Source organism: Lepisma saccharinum, chromosome 5 (assembly GCF_977018435.1).
Source record: "Lepisma saccharinum chromosome 5, izLepSacc3.1, whole genome shotgun sequence".
Classification (NCBI taxonomy): Eukaryota; Metazoa; Arthropoda; class Insecta; order Zygentoma; family Lepismatidae; genus Lepisma; species Lepisma saccharinum.
The window spans coordinates 17,830,031-17,847,883 of NC_139233.1; the positions used below are offsets into that span (position 1 = coordinate 17,830,031).

General features: G+C 35.8%; 1 protein-coding gene across 5 annotated transcripts in view; it reads left to right on the plus strand.

Moving 5' to 3' along the window:
* LOC145988237 (uncharacterized) overlaps positions 1-17,853 on the plus strand; it is a 139,083-nt gene that overhangs the window by 40,330 nt on the left and 80,900 nt on the right. For all 5 annotated transcript variants that reach the window (XM_083123086.1, XM_083123088.1, XM_083123089.1 and 2 more), the window contains 8 exons: positions 386-460; positions 966-1,007; positions 2,016-2,051; positions 6,897-6,959; positions 7,733-7,828; positions 9,443-9,511; positions 10,864-10,956; positions 16,816-16,908. In XM_083123086.1, coding sequence (XP_082979212.1) covers positions 386-460; positions 966-1,007; positions 2,016-2,051; positions 6,897-6,959; positions 7,733-7,828; positions 9,443-9,511; positions 10,864-10,956; positions 16,816-16,908 — 567 coding nt within the window. The remainder of the gene's footprint in view (positions 1-385; positions 461-965; positions 1,008-2,015; positions 2,052-6,896; positions 6,960-7,732; positions 7,829-9,442; positions 9,512-10,863; positions 10,957-16,815; positions 16,909-17,853) is intronic.

Genomic DNA, 17,853 nt, shown 5'->3' on the forward strand with positions numbered 1-17,853 from the left:
GTAATGCATTGAAATGCAAGCTCCTGTTCACATTACATTAAGCATGATTTTTGAATCATTGGTGAATAATATGGAAAGGAGGCAATAGTGTTTGTATTTTTTGTTTGTTAATTAATTTCACATTGAATTTGTTATAGTTTAGGTAACATACTTGTGGCCATTTAAAATTTTTCCTGGCCTTCTAAATGTAAGAGGAATGTATATTTAACTAAGAAAACCCATGTGTTCCACTGGCAAAATGAGATTGTGCTATGCAATATGTGAATATATTGAAATTCATATTCAAAATTAATATATTTAATTGATTTTAGTTCTGTGTTCTATTTTATTGATACTACTCTATTTCATTTTTCAGAAAAATATCCATGTAGTTCTATTTTTTCAGGACACTGCAAGTGCCAGCAGTGAAAATAATATTCTCCAATCCTTAAGGAAAATCTTTGGTGCTGAAACAACTAAGGTAAATTTTCATGTTTTAATATTTCATTATTACTGCTTTTAGCTGTGCTTTATCTTTGGTATCAGATTACATTTCATTATGTTTTGTGCTACAGAAAAGTTAAAATTGAATTAAAAGTGCTCTAACTGAACAATGTCTTGCAGAAAATATATTTCTCAGACTGGTAGAAACTCTGAAAGCAAAATATGGTCTAAGATGGACACGTACATTTCATGCTAATTTTTTTTTTTCAACTGAGCTGTAATGACCAATTTTCCACTCTACTGTTTTACCTATGTCATAGGTACTGAGCTATTCCACCACTGATTTGTGACTACTGATTCTGTTTGGGTGATGGCCTACAACTTCTTTTATGATATTCATATTTCTGCAAAAGTAGAGGATAATTCTTATGTAAGATGATGATTTAATACTTTTTTTCCTTCTAGAAATATAATTTCACTTACACATTGTTTGATGTATCATGTTTTATCATATTATTATACAATCATTTTTGTGTGTCTAGGTTGTTTATCCAGAGGGTTGTAACTGTGCCACTACTTCTGATGTAAGTTGAAATTGTATCTATTAAAAATAATAACTTTGTCATTATGTACATTCTTAAAATTACCAGAAAAACTATTTGGCACATTATTTGATATCAAAACAAACAGCTTTTCTTAACTTTTTACTGTTGAAGCTTTGTATCAACACTATGAGCCATGGAGAAATCATAATTTAATGTTGAAAGGATTGTATTGAAAATGAACGCCCTTTACTAGAAATCATGCAAATACTCACTTTTTTTAAAAAAATAGAAAAGACTTTTACATTATGATGTAAGTTATCTGCTTTTCTTCCTTTAAACCTATTACAGATGGAATGGATTAATTGGTATCAGCTGGTGTAGGCATATTGGTGTTTTAGTTCATCGGTAAAATTACTGATATATTTACCGATACAATATTTCCAAAAATTAACTGCAGTCCTGCCATATTGTTATGCAGCTTTTGTCCAAGGCAAATACTATTGCAACATCCAGGTTCCATACATTATTTAAGGATGTGAATGATCCAATCAGTCAGGCTCTTCAAGAAATGTTTGTCGTTTAATCTCAGATTGGTAGAATATCAGTTAATCAGTATTGGTAATTTTTATACTGACATTTTTTTGGTAACATTTTTGTATTAGTCAATCCATAATATCTATTTATATTAATCATTCTTATGTGGTTTGTAATTGTATGTGATTTTACAGTGTTGACTTTCAGAAATATCTACTACAGAGAGCAAATTCAGTTAAGCTCCTTTCAGATAGTAGTAGCCAAAGCTAGAAGGCACTCACTCATCCCCTTATTTTCCGTATCTGTAATAACTTTTATATACTACTCATGGAAATACATATACACCTCCATGGAGAGTGTTTTATGTGCTTGACTTGACCACGTACCCCCTAGTATTGATGTTCATGTAAAATAATGGCATATGTTAATATTTTCCACTTTAAAATGGTGGAGATATTGCGCATCCAATTTAGTTGAGATAATATTGATAATATTTTGTTATTTTACTTTCAGATGAAAGAAACAATTGGAAACATGTTGAAAAAACTGGCAAGTAGGATAAATACTTTTTTTTTGTGATTACTTAATGTACTGCAAGAATGTAAGATGAGTCATGGTTGTCTAGGTTGTAATGTGAAAAACCTAGGTTTGGTTCTCATTGTTGATGGTCTCAGGTAGGTAATTTTCTGGTGTGTCTGCATAAGTGTAGTGTGTCTGTGTACCTCCTAGTTGGAAAGCTGAAGTTTGATGCTGATCATAAGATGTCCACAACAACATGGAGAACTAGGTACATCTACACCTCTGTATCTTTGATGTGGTGCCATGTGTGCAGGAGAGAGCTTTATCCTTAACTTGTTGTATGTATGATGCAAGAGTATTTTATCTGATCCATAAAATGTTTTCTTGACCAATTCAGTTCATGTATTTTGTCATGTCAACATGTGGTAAAAGTGTTCGAAACACTTAAATGTGGAATCAAAGCCCCTTAAACACCTCTCTATAAAATGTAAAGTACAGTGTGCTTCAAAAAATTGATATCATTACTGATGTAAATATCTGTTACTACATGGTCAAGGTAAAGGAAAGTAAACAGGTGTAATGCTCAACTCAATAAGATTTATGCATAAAAATTTTAATCAGAAATTCAAAAGGTATGTGGATGTCACAAATGATTGTTCACAAGTCTCCAATATGCGCCCCTGCCTGTGACACAGCACACATCAAGTTGGTAGTGAAACTTCTACCAAATATGCTTCAGCATGTCTGCCGTAACAGTCTCCAGTGCGGCGGTGATTCTCTGCTGGAGTTCCTCTAGGCTTGTAGGAAGATGGGGAACATAGCCCCAGAGAAAAACAACAACAAGGGATCAGGTCTGGTGAATGTGGCGGCCTTTTCAAAAGCACATTATCTTCATCACTAGCACATTAGACATTAATTTTTGAGGTGTTTCTGCACATACTGTTAAATTTTCATATCATTTGCACAAGAATTGGTAACATTATTAGATTATGAAATGACATAAAGTTGATTCAAACACCCGGTATGATGATGGATACAATTGATCATGATAGAAACAGGTGAGGCCTGGGGGAACCATAAGTGATGCAATATATCAAATCAAGTTAGAATTGCACTATAAATCCAAAGTAAAGGTTCTTGCAACATATCTTTAACCTGTAGAAAGTTCATAATGCATGTTTGTTACCATTTTGTCCTTTCCCAGGTGCGAGAAATTTTTTTAGAACATCTTTCACATGTGAGAAACACCTTGAGACCATACTGATGTCTGGGGAGAGAAGTTCACATGCAATTTCACGTGATTTTAATCAACAGGATCCCAGAGAGATCCTGTGTCACATCTCACAGTTGCTCCAAAAGTCCCAGGATACAAGATCAGTTGATGACAAGCAACCATCAGAACATCCCAGCCAGAACTGCCATTTATTCCAAATGTATGGATTATCACATATGGGTGTTAGTCAATTATCAATCGTTTGCATCTTGCAAGCACACATACGAGGGTCACTATTTATATTTTGAGCCTAACAATGAAAAACAGGAATTTGGCATTGAAAACTGCTTTATTGTTTTTCGAAGTATTCTCCTTTATGGTCAATACACTTTTGCATTCGTTCGAACCATTTGTCAAAGCAGTTTTTCCAATCTTCCTGAGACACCTCCATAATATGGTTTTAGAATGCATCAACGGCATCTTCCGCCAACGAAAATCATTGTCCACGCAATTTATTCTTGACATTCGAGAACAAGAATAAATCATTGGGTGCCAAATCAGGACTGTACGGCAGATGACCCATCAATTCGATTTTTTGACTGTTCATAAAGTCGGTTGTTAGACGAGATGTGTGACGGCTGGCATTGTCTTGATAAAGAATGATCCGACGACGTTTGTTTGTTTTCTGTATTTGACCGAAGACCTCTGGCAAACAAATTGTTGTGTACCATTCAGAGTTGACCGTTCTACGTTCCTCTAAAGGCACAGTTGCCACATGACCAGTTTTCCCGAAAAAACATGTGACCATTTGTTTCGATGTGCTTCGAGCGTGAACAACTTTTGTTGGATTGTGTTCATCTTGAAACACCTATACATTCGACTGCTGTTTACGTTCTGGCTCATATTCATATATCCATGATTCGCCACCTATTACAATCTTATATACGTCTTTTGAAGCACCACGATTGTATTTATTGAGCATTTGTTTGCACCAATTGATGCGAGCGTCTTTTTGAGTTTTTGTCAAATTGTGTGGGATCCAACGAGAACATACATTTCTCACAGCTAAATGATCATGTAATATTTTATATACGCGTATGCTGGTGGAACTAATGCCTATGGTTGCCTCAATCTCACAGTATGTCACATGACGATCTTGCAGTATTAGGTTTTGCACAGCATCAATGTTTTCTTGAACAACAACTGATTTTGAACGACCTTCGCGAATCTCGTCGGTGAGCGAATGGCGGCCACGATTAAATTCGTTATACCAGCGTTTCACAGTGGCAAAGGAATGGGCTTCGTCGCCAAATGTGGAAGTAAGTTGATCGATGCACTCTTGTCTTGATAATCCACGTCGAAAATCGTAAAAAATCATCGCACGAAAATGTTCACGAGTTAATTCCATTTTATTGTTGTCGCGCAATCTCCAAGGCAACATAAACAGCACAAATGAAACTATTGACAAAACATTTGAAGTACGTTATGGTCAATAATGCCAGACGATTCCGTGCAAACGTCAAATCGCGCCTAACTTCAATCAGTGTTGCCAAGGCTCAAAATATAAATAGTGACCCTCGTATTGCACACCACTCATCTACCCAAAATGCGGTCATCGCTTGTTGCTCATATCAAAAATCACAATCCTTTCCATGACTGCTTCCAGGTAGCAATCATCCACCGCTTACCCCAATCTGATAGAGGCAAATTATATAGACAAGGTAACCAAGCTTGTAGTCTGTGTGGGTTACCATGACTACACAATTTTGTTTTAAGGATGGATGAACATGGAGTAAATGTATAGAGCAATCCATTTTTATTGTGATTATGTGTTAGTTTTACACAATTAAACAGGTGTTATCATTGTTTGGTGTTGTATTTAATGACTTTTATTTATCATGAACTAAATCGAAGCAATGGTGAGCGAGATGATATCACAATCCACCAACGCCTCAGCACAAAAGAGATGGGAAAGGGGAGACGGCCCGAATGAGGTCACTTAGTAACTTTCCCAACCAACTCCATCCATCATTCTCATCCCCCTCTCCCTACAACTACCCACCACTCACAATTTTCAAAAAACCTTGAGAGAGAATCACATTTTTCAATACAGACTGTGTCTTTTCTCTGAACCTGGCATCATTTGCAGGTCAAAACACCAACTTCAGTTGTGCCATCTTTTTCTAGAACTGAAGATGAGGTCTATGGTTGCCAAAATTATTTTTTTTCCAGGGTCTGGTGAATGTTTCCTGTTTTCTTCTTATTGCTATATGTATGTGTGATATTTCGTCATGTGAAAACCAGAGGAACATAACTCAATTCATCAGATTTACTGGAGAGAGGAAATACTGTATTTATTCTTGTATAATTCACACTTTTTCCAAAATTTTTGGTCCCAAAAACTGTGGTGTGTATTATGCATGGAATAATTAGGACAGCCAACATGAAACCCTACAAGGTCATTCCGTGATTTTGTGATGCATTGATTTTTCAAGATTACGGAACCCTATCATATTTTATATCATAGTAAAGCTTAAATCCTTTAGTTTCTGAATATGGCAAGAGTATTCCATTCAAGATACTGACTAATATGAAATGCAGTTGAAATAACTTCATCACAAAATGAAGGAACAATCTGATTTTTATGGTACTTTGGATGAAAGAAAAGATATGGAAAAAGAAAATAATAATTAAAATGTATTACTGGCTAAATAATATTATATGTATGTTTAAATGCTTTAATGGAAGAAATCTTGTGCTGCTAACTGCTAATTTGAGGTTTCTGAATAAACCTCGTATAAATATTATGTTAGTCATGACAAAAGTTCATATTTTGAAGTATTTTTTTAGAAAAAGTAAAAAAGGAATGAGCAAAACCTCATATTAAAGTTTGAAGGCCATTTTCCATGATTTTTTACTTTGTAATGCAATGTTCTGCGACACCAAGAAAAGCAGTGCCATTCTGGCGGAATTCGAGAATGCACCCCGTCACATGGGATGTGTATCAGCGGTATTTGTTGGGCAAGAAATAACATAAATTAACTCCCTGATCACTGCAAATCCATAACATAATTGTTATCTCTCTTTCTACTATTACAGAATAAATAAGGTGGTTAAAGGGTGAAAGCTTTGGGATGCTAAACACAGTGGAGGGAGAGGGGGAAGTGGTGTGTTGGTAACTCATGACATACACAAGTGATATTCTTCTTCTCTTGATCCATATAGCAACAAATGATTCATTGAATAGGTATGATGTCATTCACTCTTGATCAGCATAACAATAGCTTTACGACCTAAGAAAGCCATTTCTTGAAACTGGATTATACTGTGCATTATATACGAGATATAATTCTTTGTCACTTTTCCCTATCAAGAAACAGGTTGTGCATTATACACGCACGTGCATTATACACGCGTAAATATGGTAATGCATTCTTAGGAATGTGCCCCACTCTTAAAAAGAGCCAGTGAATGGTGATATGTGACTCGTTCTTACTTTCAAGGATTAGAAGTGGAGATATATGTCGATCTCACTCCAAATAGAGCTATTCATAGGTGATGTTAAACAAACTAAAACTGCATTTTTGGAGTTACGTTTCTCTGGTTCTGATATAACAATGTATGATATAAAATCATGTTCTAATATTTGTTAATCTTTTCAGAAATCCATTCCCATAAATTGCTTAGCTTTTATGAAGAGCAAGTATGGTGAGAAAAAGGAAGAGGTAAGTTTTGATTGAAAGTTTAGAAATGAGACAGATTATTCAGTACTCCATGTGTATTGGGTGATATAGGTATATCTGTTCACCAGTTTATCACTAAAATTAGAGATTATTTTATCATTCCTACATATCTATAAATATCCTGCAATTAAGTGCTAAATTATGTTATTCTGTTAATATTTTATGGATGTAAACATTATTAATTCATATACCCTAGTTTTGTTAAGTCAGTGTATAAATACGGTTTCTTTTCCAGAGAAAAACTTGTGGTCATCAGGTTACACTAATGTATGCATGCACTAAAAATATACTTTAATGCATCATCAAGACCCCCAAGACCCTGTATGCTATTTAAATAAACAATTTCTTGTCTTAATTTTATGTAGCAAATGTGCTTGTCTAGATCCACTGATATGTTTTCTGTGTTCCGATTTTTTTTTGTTCTGTAGGAAAATTATTCAGAAATTCAACATATTTATTGAGAAAAAGATACTCAATTGGGAAACTCCCATCATTACTTTAGTGTAATAGTTTAGCAGTAAAACTGCTGATAATTTTAGATCTAGTATTTCTGTAAATAATATAATATAGTGAAAAATTCTGCCATGTTACTTTCATTTTTATGAATATAGAGCTACATGTCATACACTTTGGTTTTTGTAAATTAATTGTCTAAATTTGTATTTATCATTTGCTTTCCAATTAAGTATTGCTGTGCCAGTGTGTGTTGTAACTAAATCTGATCCATGCCAATAATAATAATTGGAATGTTACAGACAAGTCCTGACAAGGCAGCTGCTAAAGGAACAACATTTTGGATGAAACATTCTGAATCAGGTGCAAGGAGGAAACCTGAACCAGAATTGAAATCTGTAAGTTTTACATAATTCCTATCAACCTCTTACGGGCTTGTATTCTATTTAGGACTGTAGGCTATAAAGTTAACCTTATTTATGCCCAGGTAAAATATGGATATTAGAAAGTTTAGAGCTACAAACACAAAACTTGATGTGTGGAAACTCTGTTAATGGCTTTTCATAGGGAGCTCATTGATTCTTATTGGCTCTTTAGAGAAAGGATCTTTCTAAGTGGTTTCCCAATTGTTTTCATGTGATTTGATCCATTCATTGAAACATATGACCTTTGGTGAAGGACAAAAATCCTGCTTCATACAGTTACAAAGGTGTTTCACTTGCTCTCGGCTCTTGATTTTTGCTTATAAAAATCAAACTATTGGTCATAATGTAATGAAATTTGCTACAGACATACCTTGGTGTATGAGAAGCATGGTGATATCATTGGAGATGGTGCTACAGTCTCTCTAGTCCTTGCATGTGCATGTGTCTTGGGGATTTTGCCGTTAAATGTCAATCGTACAGACGAGTGCTTTCAGTCTGAGTTCTTGACCCTGCTGTTGTGATGCACCTGATAGTAGTTTGTGTTTTTTGAGTTCGGTGGAAAGTTTGTGCTTACACCCTGTACGTAACAATAATGTGTAATTTCAGTGAGATTAAAAAAAAAAAAACTATAACAAAAGGTAATATAAAGAGTAGGAGATCAAAAAATAATATCCCTTTTGATTCAATAAGGCCACTATTTTTAAGAAATTGAGGATATATTTTATATAAAATTTTAATTGCCATCATGAGCATGCAGCATGTCATTTCGTACATTTTTGAGGGCACTGAGAAATGTAAGGAGTGGTCTTTCTGGAAGGCTTGAAGTATCAATCTCACTTCCATGTGGTACACCCTGGATTGCATTCCTACAGGCTAACAAGGCTCTGGCATCTGGGCTCTCAGCCAGCATAATGTTCTGTGGGACATGTGTGTATATGTTTGCCCCCTCATCCCCATTTCCATGATTAACCAGAAATGTGACTTAAAATAACCTAATTCAATCAATGAAGGGCACTGAATTTGATAGAACTCTAATCTTAAGGGCTATATTTGGGGAATGGGGGTGTGAAAGGTCACACTCTGAAATGATTGTTGTCTTGTACTATTAACTGAATTGCCAGTTTTTCTTCCGGAAACACCAGATGTTACCATTTTTGTTCACATTGATGCCACAGCTAACAATACTGAATTCTATAGGTTCCCTTCAGTAATTGAACATGGTATTACTCAACTGTTTTGATGTACAAGACCTGAGAGAACTGATTTAGAATATATGAATTAGCACTGGGTACATAAAACTGCCTGTCTTATAGAGATTATATAACTGGTCTATTCTGTCTGACAGTTTACTACCCATACTCTGTCAAATCTTTTAATCTCCTATTCTATCCCTTCTGGTCTTCTCTACAAGATTCTGTAAAAAAAATATATCTCTGCTTCCTAAATCTTGCTTCCGACTTTCATTGTCCATGCCTCTTCTCCATATGTTGTTGTAGGTAAATATATTCAAAGCATGTTGACATGAAGATCTGATAAGTCAAACACTTCATGTATGTTACTGAATAATTTATATTCTTATTTTTCTAGATAGCCCATGAACAGGCACCTCAAAAAGGAGTAAAACAGAAAGCGAAATCAAAATCAGGAGTATCAGCTGTAAGTTTTAAATGTTTCACACTTACCCGGTACTACTTGCAGTGAGATCTGTCATGTTGTTACTCGGGGGTGAGCGTGGCGCTCACTCCTGTTGTTTAGGATTTGTAATGATTTTGTTTGCTAAATGTGACTCAGATCAATAAGTTTATGCAACATATGTATATTTTGTTATGAATAATAAACATTTTAATACTTCACTTACTTTCTTTAAGAAGCAAATAAAATCTATTGCAACTTATTATCAGGTGAAAATATAGCTGCTTGCAGGTGAGCACCATTCTCCCTTCTTCTCGAGCATCCAACACAACTGAAACAAAGATGGCTCAGAGGGCGTTAGTGATGACTTAATATTTCAGATTGTGGTATCATACTAAACGGGATACTCGGAAAGGAAGATAGACAAGAGCTTGGCTCTCATACTTCCATGAAGCTCGAATTACAAACATTTGAAAACTAAAGTGAGTGCAGTGCTCATCTGCGAGTAATGGTGGTTTAAGATTAAGATACTGTATTTTTACTAGAGTTCAGAGATATTCAAGTTGTGGTTATTAAATGACAGTACTGTGCCTCTTCTATGTACATCATACACAAATGGGTCAAACCTTATTTTGCAATTACAGGTTGTTATTTATACAATTACTTTTATTATTTTTATGAATTAATGAGTTTACTAGCTATCGAGTATCATAAAGAAGAAAATATTAACTTTATACACAAAGTTTCATGAGAAACATAATTGGTTGCAGTTTCATTGAATTACAATTTGAATTCATGTTCAATGTGAATTTGGATACATTTGGAAATTTCATTTACTTAATGATTTATTTCTGAACAAAGAGTTACTTTAGCTTTGCTACAATAATGAATGATTTAATGTTAAAAAGTAAAACAACTCTTTGTTGATCTTCTAACAATGGAGTATACAACTGGACATAAGATTTTCACTCTGTTTCCGTAAGCATGTAGATGCAGGGAAAATACTCTAAGGTTCAAGGAAGTTTCTAGAAAGAACTGAAAACTCCTAAGTGTAACTCAGTTTACCTACCATAGCTACCATAAGTACACAATTTGTGGAAAAAAATATTTTTGCCTTCAAATTGCTAAAGAAACGATACTATAGATGGACTGATACTGCACAAAATCAGGTGTCAGTCTTAATTATAGCACCCTTAGACTGAGATATAACATTTTATTTAGAGATGTAATTTGAAATTCCATACTGGAAAACACCAAAGGCATCTTATGTTGAACCAATACTTTTTTAAAGTTATACCATTGACGATACATATCTGTATTACTTAAGCTGTGACTAATATACATAAAATAGCTATTTTTTATGTTAAATATTTCAGAAAGATGCTTCTCCAACTTTGCTTGAAATTGCAGCTGATAAACGAACTGCTGCAGGAAAGTTGAAGGAAGAGGAGTCAAGTTCAAGAGCGTCAGTAAGTTGAAGAACAGTAGTTGATATCAAATTTGTTTCAGAAACTATCGAATGGCATAGAAAATGTACTTAAATTTATGAATAAAAGTTTTCCTCTTCTACTTGAAGAGAAGTAGTGTTACCTTAGTTAATAATGCTGGATTGAAAATGAGGTTCAATAAACTGGCCCATAGGCATGCGCAAGGTGGGAGGGGCAAGAGGGTGCAGTTTATTCCCCCCAATACTCTAAGAAATTTATAGAGGAATCTTATCACTCTTGTTATTAAACAATATTATGATCTTTAAAAATTAAGTATTTTCAAGCTGACAAATGTCCAAGCAACTAGGGAGGGGGAGGAAGGTGTACTATTTCCTATGAAAGTGAACTATCCATCTTCGTTCTCTAGCAAATTTCTTGTTATTAATATTCTCACACACTTTGCCCGTTAGTTGTGTTACCTCTATGTGTTTGCAGAATAACATGCCTATGCATTGCGCCGATTGGGTGACAAAAGTGGGGATGGAGGGGGCAACTACAGTATCTTTGTAGTTAAAGCTTAACATTAAGAGGCCATAGTGCGGGAGCAAAAACTGGCAACTAGTTGGGGATAGGCAGTTACCCCCCCTAATCGCTGTTACTGTTGGAAATTAATAAATTACGTGCAGTTGTTTTGAATCTGCTGTGCTAAACCATGTTTACATGTAAATTGAAGGGCTCTGGTGTAAAACATGGTGACATTTTGGTCATTTCCGAGTTCATTAAGAAAGAAAGGTTATTAGAAACTATGCTGTAGATACATTGTTTTCAAGTTGCGTTTACCAATTTCAGAAGGCTTCGCTGAGTCCAATGCAAATTGTATAACACGGCAATTTCACTTGAAAATTGAAGGATGGCACATTTTACTTTGTAACTCAAAAATGACCAAAATGTCACTTACCTTGTTTTACACCCGTGACCTTCAATGACTTGCTGAACCACAGAGAGGGGATATAAAGGATGAGTGCAAAGAACATTGGAGCCACGGAAGTTTGAATTCTTCTAATACAGTAATTTTCAGTGGGTCCGGACACACATTATATATGCCCCTGTTCCATACCCATCAATACAATAAAACAGTGAGACGAAATGAGGTTTTTCTTCCACCGTTTGAACTCTCCAAGGCTTTTTCCCCCCTTAATGCACATGCCTATGCACTGACCACAATGGAATCTCAGTTGAAAGCAGCTTGGCAAGAGGTTGTTCTTAAATCTAGGTTGCAACACATAGCTTACTCAATTTTACTATATATTCTGGTTGGACCTAAAAGGAATGAGGAGACAGGTAAGTGGAGAAGGTTACAGAATTTAGAACTGCATAATATGTATTCATGTCCAGATGTTAATTTAATATTTAATACAAGAAGACTTAGATGGGCAGGCCATGTAGCATAATGGGAGATGAAAGAAGAGTTTACAGGATTCTTGTTGGGAAACCTGATGGTAAGAGACCCGTAGGAATACCAAGATGGAGGGATAACATTGAGATGGACCTAAAGGAAAGTGGTAAGGATGGAAAAGATTGGATTGATCTTGGCCAGGATATGGACTGATGGAAAGCTTGAATTGCTGCAGCCACAAACCTTCGGGTTTAAGAAGGCTAGAGAGTTAGTTAGTTAGTTATTCTTGTCAATGCACATGCTTCTACTACCCATCATAGTAGTCCACTAAAAAGATTAATAGAATACACACTTCAAATGTAAAGAACAATTGTAGATTTAATTGTTAATTTGAAAACTGTTTAAGTCTGATCATATACATGTTACCTTACATTCAGTTATCATTATAACTGAGCCATTTCCAATTCAACAGAATTCATATGCAGTGATGTTGATCCTCCTAAGAATTCCCACTAATATCAATACTTTAACATTGTCATCATTTAAATGTTGACCATTGTTAAGGAGCCATTCAGGGTTAATGTCAGTTTTTTTGCGGTAAAAATTGTCATAGCTTTACATGTGAGATAATCAGGATAGAGATGTAGTGTAACAAAATTAATAAATCTCTCTTTCACTATGCAATAATTGCACAGTTGATGTAAGTTTCATGCTACCATATTTACGCGTGTATAGTGCACGTGCATGTATAATGTGCACCCTGGTTTTTGATGGGTAAAAGTGACAAAAAATTATCTCGTATATAATATGCAGTACAATCCAGTTTCAAGAAATGGGTTTCTTAATTGTAGGTCGTAAAGCTGTTGCAATGCCAATCAAGAGGGAATGACATCATAGCTATTCAAAGAGTCACCTGTTGCTATGTGAACCAAGAGGAAAGTATCCTCTTGTGTAAACAATGTCTCCAACCCATGCCACCTCCCCCTTCTTCCTCCACTGTGTATAGCATCCCAAATCTTTCACTCTTTAACCACCTTATTTATCCTGTAATAGTAGAAAGTGAGATCAAAATTACGTTAGGGTTTTGCAGTGCTCAGTAAGTTATTTTCTATTATTTCTCATCCAACAAATACTGCTGATGTGCATCCCATGTCACGGAAGGTGCATGCTTGAATTCCTCCAGAGTTGCACTGCTTTTCTTGGTATCGCAGAACATTACATTACAAACTGAAAAATCGTGTGAAATGGCCTTCAAACTTTTATACGTGGTTTTGTTCATTCCTTTACTTTTTCTAAAATAACTTCAAAATATATACTTTTTCATTCCATGACTAATGTAACATTTATAGGAAGCACATTCAAGACCTTCCAAGCAGCAGTTAGCAGCACAAGATTTCTTCCATTAAGGAATTTATACACTCCATGTATGTCATATTATTTGGCCAATAATACATTTTAATTTTTATTATCTTTTTCCTTATATTTTCTTTCATCCAAAGTACCATAAAAATCAGAATGTTCCTTCATTTTGTGATGAACTTATTTCAACTGCATTTTACATTAGTGTCGTTATCTTGAATTGAATTAACATTTTCATATTCAGAAACTGCAGGATTTATGCTTTACAATGATATATAACATGATAGAGTTCCGTAAACATGAAAAATCAATGTAAGTGTCCCAAAATCATGGAATGATCCTGTACGGTTTCATGTTGGCTGTCTGAATTATTCTGTGCATAATACACACCACAGTTTTGGGGGACAAAAATTTTGGAAAAAACTGCGCATTATACATGAGTAAATACGGTATTTGCATTACCCATATGTGTTCCTGGAATTATTGTGAACCCCACATTGTAGAAAAAAATATTAACTTGCATCAGTTATTAAAATAAACCTTTATGCATATATATATCTCAGTATGTGGTACAATATTAAACTTGATTTGGTAATGTACAGTCACCAGCAATAAAAACGGGACACCATTGCCATTGAAAATTTGCTATTAAAATCCACTCAGGACACACAATGGCTTGCAGAGAAGATAAGAAGATAGTATTTCAGGATCTAGGTGTCCCATCCATTTTTATTGCAGGTGACTGTACAGAGACTTTGATAATATTTGAGAGATTATGTATGGGCCTAAAAGTGTGACATGCAAAATTTTATTTTTGTAATGGTTATATTATGCAGTAGGCTTGTTTGGGGAGACCAAAACTCACAAAACATGGTTCAAACAAGTGTTTTTGGGTTACCGGCAAGGTTAATTTGACATTAGCATCAAATGTTTTGAGTGGTGGTGGAGTTGCTAGTAACCAGAGAACAACTGTTCAAATCAAATTGCTGAGAAAGCTGAAATTCTTACTATGTACATAAAACATGAATTATTTTGCTAGTAAACATTACAAATATGGAATTCTTTGAATGGTAGAGAATCATGTACCAACCAACATATTGTCGCTGGCTGTTCCCAAACCTTAAGTCCTTGTGTTCTCTGGAAAAGGTGGGGTTGGTGACTAAGCACAAATTCTGAGAAACAAATTCCTTTTTTCTTCTCATTACTAGAGAAAACCGTGCTTGTATTTCGCAGGGTATTATCTGTTTCTACACAAAATCGGTTATCAATAACAACCATAGCATCGTTAGGCTGAGAGATATAATATTTTATTTAGAGACATTATTTAAAATACAGGGTGATTCAAAAGTCGCACGACATATAACAACTCCGTTATTTGTGCAGATACCAAAAAAACTATAGAGGGCAAAATTGTTGCACATATGTTTGAAATCATGACCGTGATGTTGCATTTGTATTATTTTCATTGTGTGCAGGAAACAAGTACAACATTTTTGGAAAATACGTTTTAAATCATGACCGTAATGTTGAATTTTTATTTTTTTCCACTAATCAACAACAATGTCCCAGTACACAATTCAAGAAAGGGTGTAAATGGTTCTTATCCATGTTGCAGGGATGAGTCCTGAGGAGGAATATCACAGACAGCATTCAGATCAACCACCGCCACATCATGCAACCATTGGTCGTTTACTGGAGCAGTTCAAGGCAACAGGCAGTATCCATGACAAACGACGGTCTGGGCGGCCACGTACAGCAACAGATCATGAAACCTCAGCTAGCGTACTAGCTAAGCTGACAGTCAGTCCAACACGGTCAACATGAAAAGTGGCTCAAGAATGTGGCATCAGTCAAGCATCCGTGTCCAGGATACTATCCAGAAATCATTTCCATCCATATCGTGTGCATTTTGTCCAGGAACTGCATGGAGATGACACAGATAGACGGGTGAAGTTCTGTGAGTGGTTTACTGAAAGATGAACGCAGCAGCCACACCTTGAAGCTGATATTCTTTTCAGCGATGAGGCCTGTTTCCATCTGAACGGAACAGTGAATAGACATAACGCTGTGTATTGAGCAACCGAGAACCCATACATTGCTGTAGATGCTCATCATCAGACTGGCCCAAGGTTAAATGTGTGGTGTGGCATACACGGGGATGTTCTCATCGGTCCCGTATTTCTTAACAACAAGCTCACTGCTGAACTGTACAGAGAGCATCTCGAGATGACACTCCTGCCCTATTTCAATAATCTACGCCTAGCAAATCAACAGGGGTTTTTCTTTCTGCAAGATGGAACACCGCCGCATTTCGGACTAACAACTCGCGAATTGCTGAATGAAGTTTTACCTGGGCATTGGATAGGTCGCAGGTTCCCGTGGAATGGCCGCCTAGGTCGCCAGATTTGTAACCACTTGACTTTTTCCTCTGGGGCCATCTCAAATCTGTCGTGTACAGAAACAGGCCCCGAACACTGCAGGAACTTCAGGAAAACATCAGAGGAGCCTATGAAGCAATAACAGCTATGGTGTTACGTAATGTGCGCAAGAGTTCTGTGAACCGTATTCGGATGTGCCGTCAACAGGATGGCAATCATTTTGAACAATTCCTCCGGTAGTGTCCCAGCGGTGCAGCTGCTGGACAGTCAGTTCAGGTCGTTCCTTTCTATCAGTTTGCAACTCCGTGCGGTTGCTATTGCTATTGCGATTGTAAATTTTGTTGTTTGGTCGTAAATGGAGTACGGCTATGACATTGATGTGTTTGTGTTTCCTTCCGTTTGCCATTTTGACAATCATTTTTTTTTTTGTGATTTCAAGCAGACTAATAAATGATCCATCTGCTGTCGCAACAATTACGCTCATGATTTCCAACAATGTATTTCCTACACTTATGCCCTCTATCGTTTTTTCGGTATTTGCACAAATAACGAAGTTGTCCTATGTCGCGCAACTTTTGAATCACCCTGTATATGCTGAAAAGTCCAGCTATCAAGTATCATTGAAAGAAAGAAAACAGGCAGCTAATTTTGACAAGTATATTCTTGTAGCTTTGATGTCAATATTTGTGATGTTCAGTCAATATTTGTATCAGATGAGACCTGACTAATTACATAAAATAGATAATTATTTGTTGCTAAATATTTCAGGATGTTTCTCTTACAACTTTGCCTGAAACTGCAACTGATAAACCATCTTTTGGAAAACGGTTGAGGAGAAAGAAGTCAAGTCCAAGAGCATCTGTAAGTTGAAGGGCAATCAATATCTTTGTTTGTGTCAAAGTTACATCTATGTCTAATCACAGTTTATCAAATTAGGTATTTGAAAATCTCAGTCGGTAACGCATCTGCCCCGGCCGGTTGAAATCAGGGAACTTTTCTAACATTGGAAGCGGCCCCGGCACCCACCCCGCGTCGAATGACATAGGTACCTGGGGGAAAACCCTGGAGGGTAAAGTCAGTCAGGGGCGTGATGCTGATCACATCACCCCCACTCACGACCGGATCAAGAAAGTGTGGGGCATTACCCCCACACCCCCTATACGCCTTCATGGCGTGGTGCTAAGCACAGGGGAACACTTTACCTTTTTTTTTTACCTTTTATTTAATATTACCAAGATAATAGTTTCCCTTTTCTATTAGAAGAGAAGAAGTTGGCTCTAGTCAATAATGATGGATAAAATCAAGGATAAGATTCGATGCACTGACCACATGTCACTGTCATTGGAAATCAGCTTGGAAGAGACTAGTCTTCAAATGGTGTTTGTAACACAGCTTACTCTGTTTTCTATGTACAATTTTTCTAAGTGTAAATTTTCACACTTCTACTGCCAATCGCACTAAAATATCAACTTCAACGTGAAAAATAATTGTAGATTTTGTCAATTGGGCAATTGACCCAATACCTTACTTTTATTCCATATTAAAATGAACTTATTATATAGGAGAATCTCATTAATACAATATCAGATAATATGCAGTTGACTTAAATTCGAAGTTTTTTCATGTAGTCCAGTCAACAAGATAGTATTTTTAATGGGTTTCAGTATGGATAAATTGAAATATAGATAATTTTTAACTTGAAGTTGCTTACAAGACATTTCAGCAAAACTAGTTTAATTTAATTTGAAGTAGTTACTTGCAGAAGTCAAGAAGAAAATATAAAAGGTGGAGGGAGCATGGATGTTA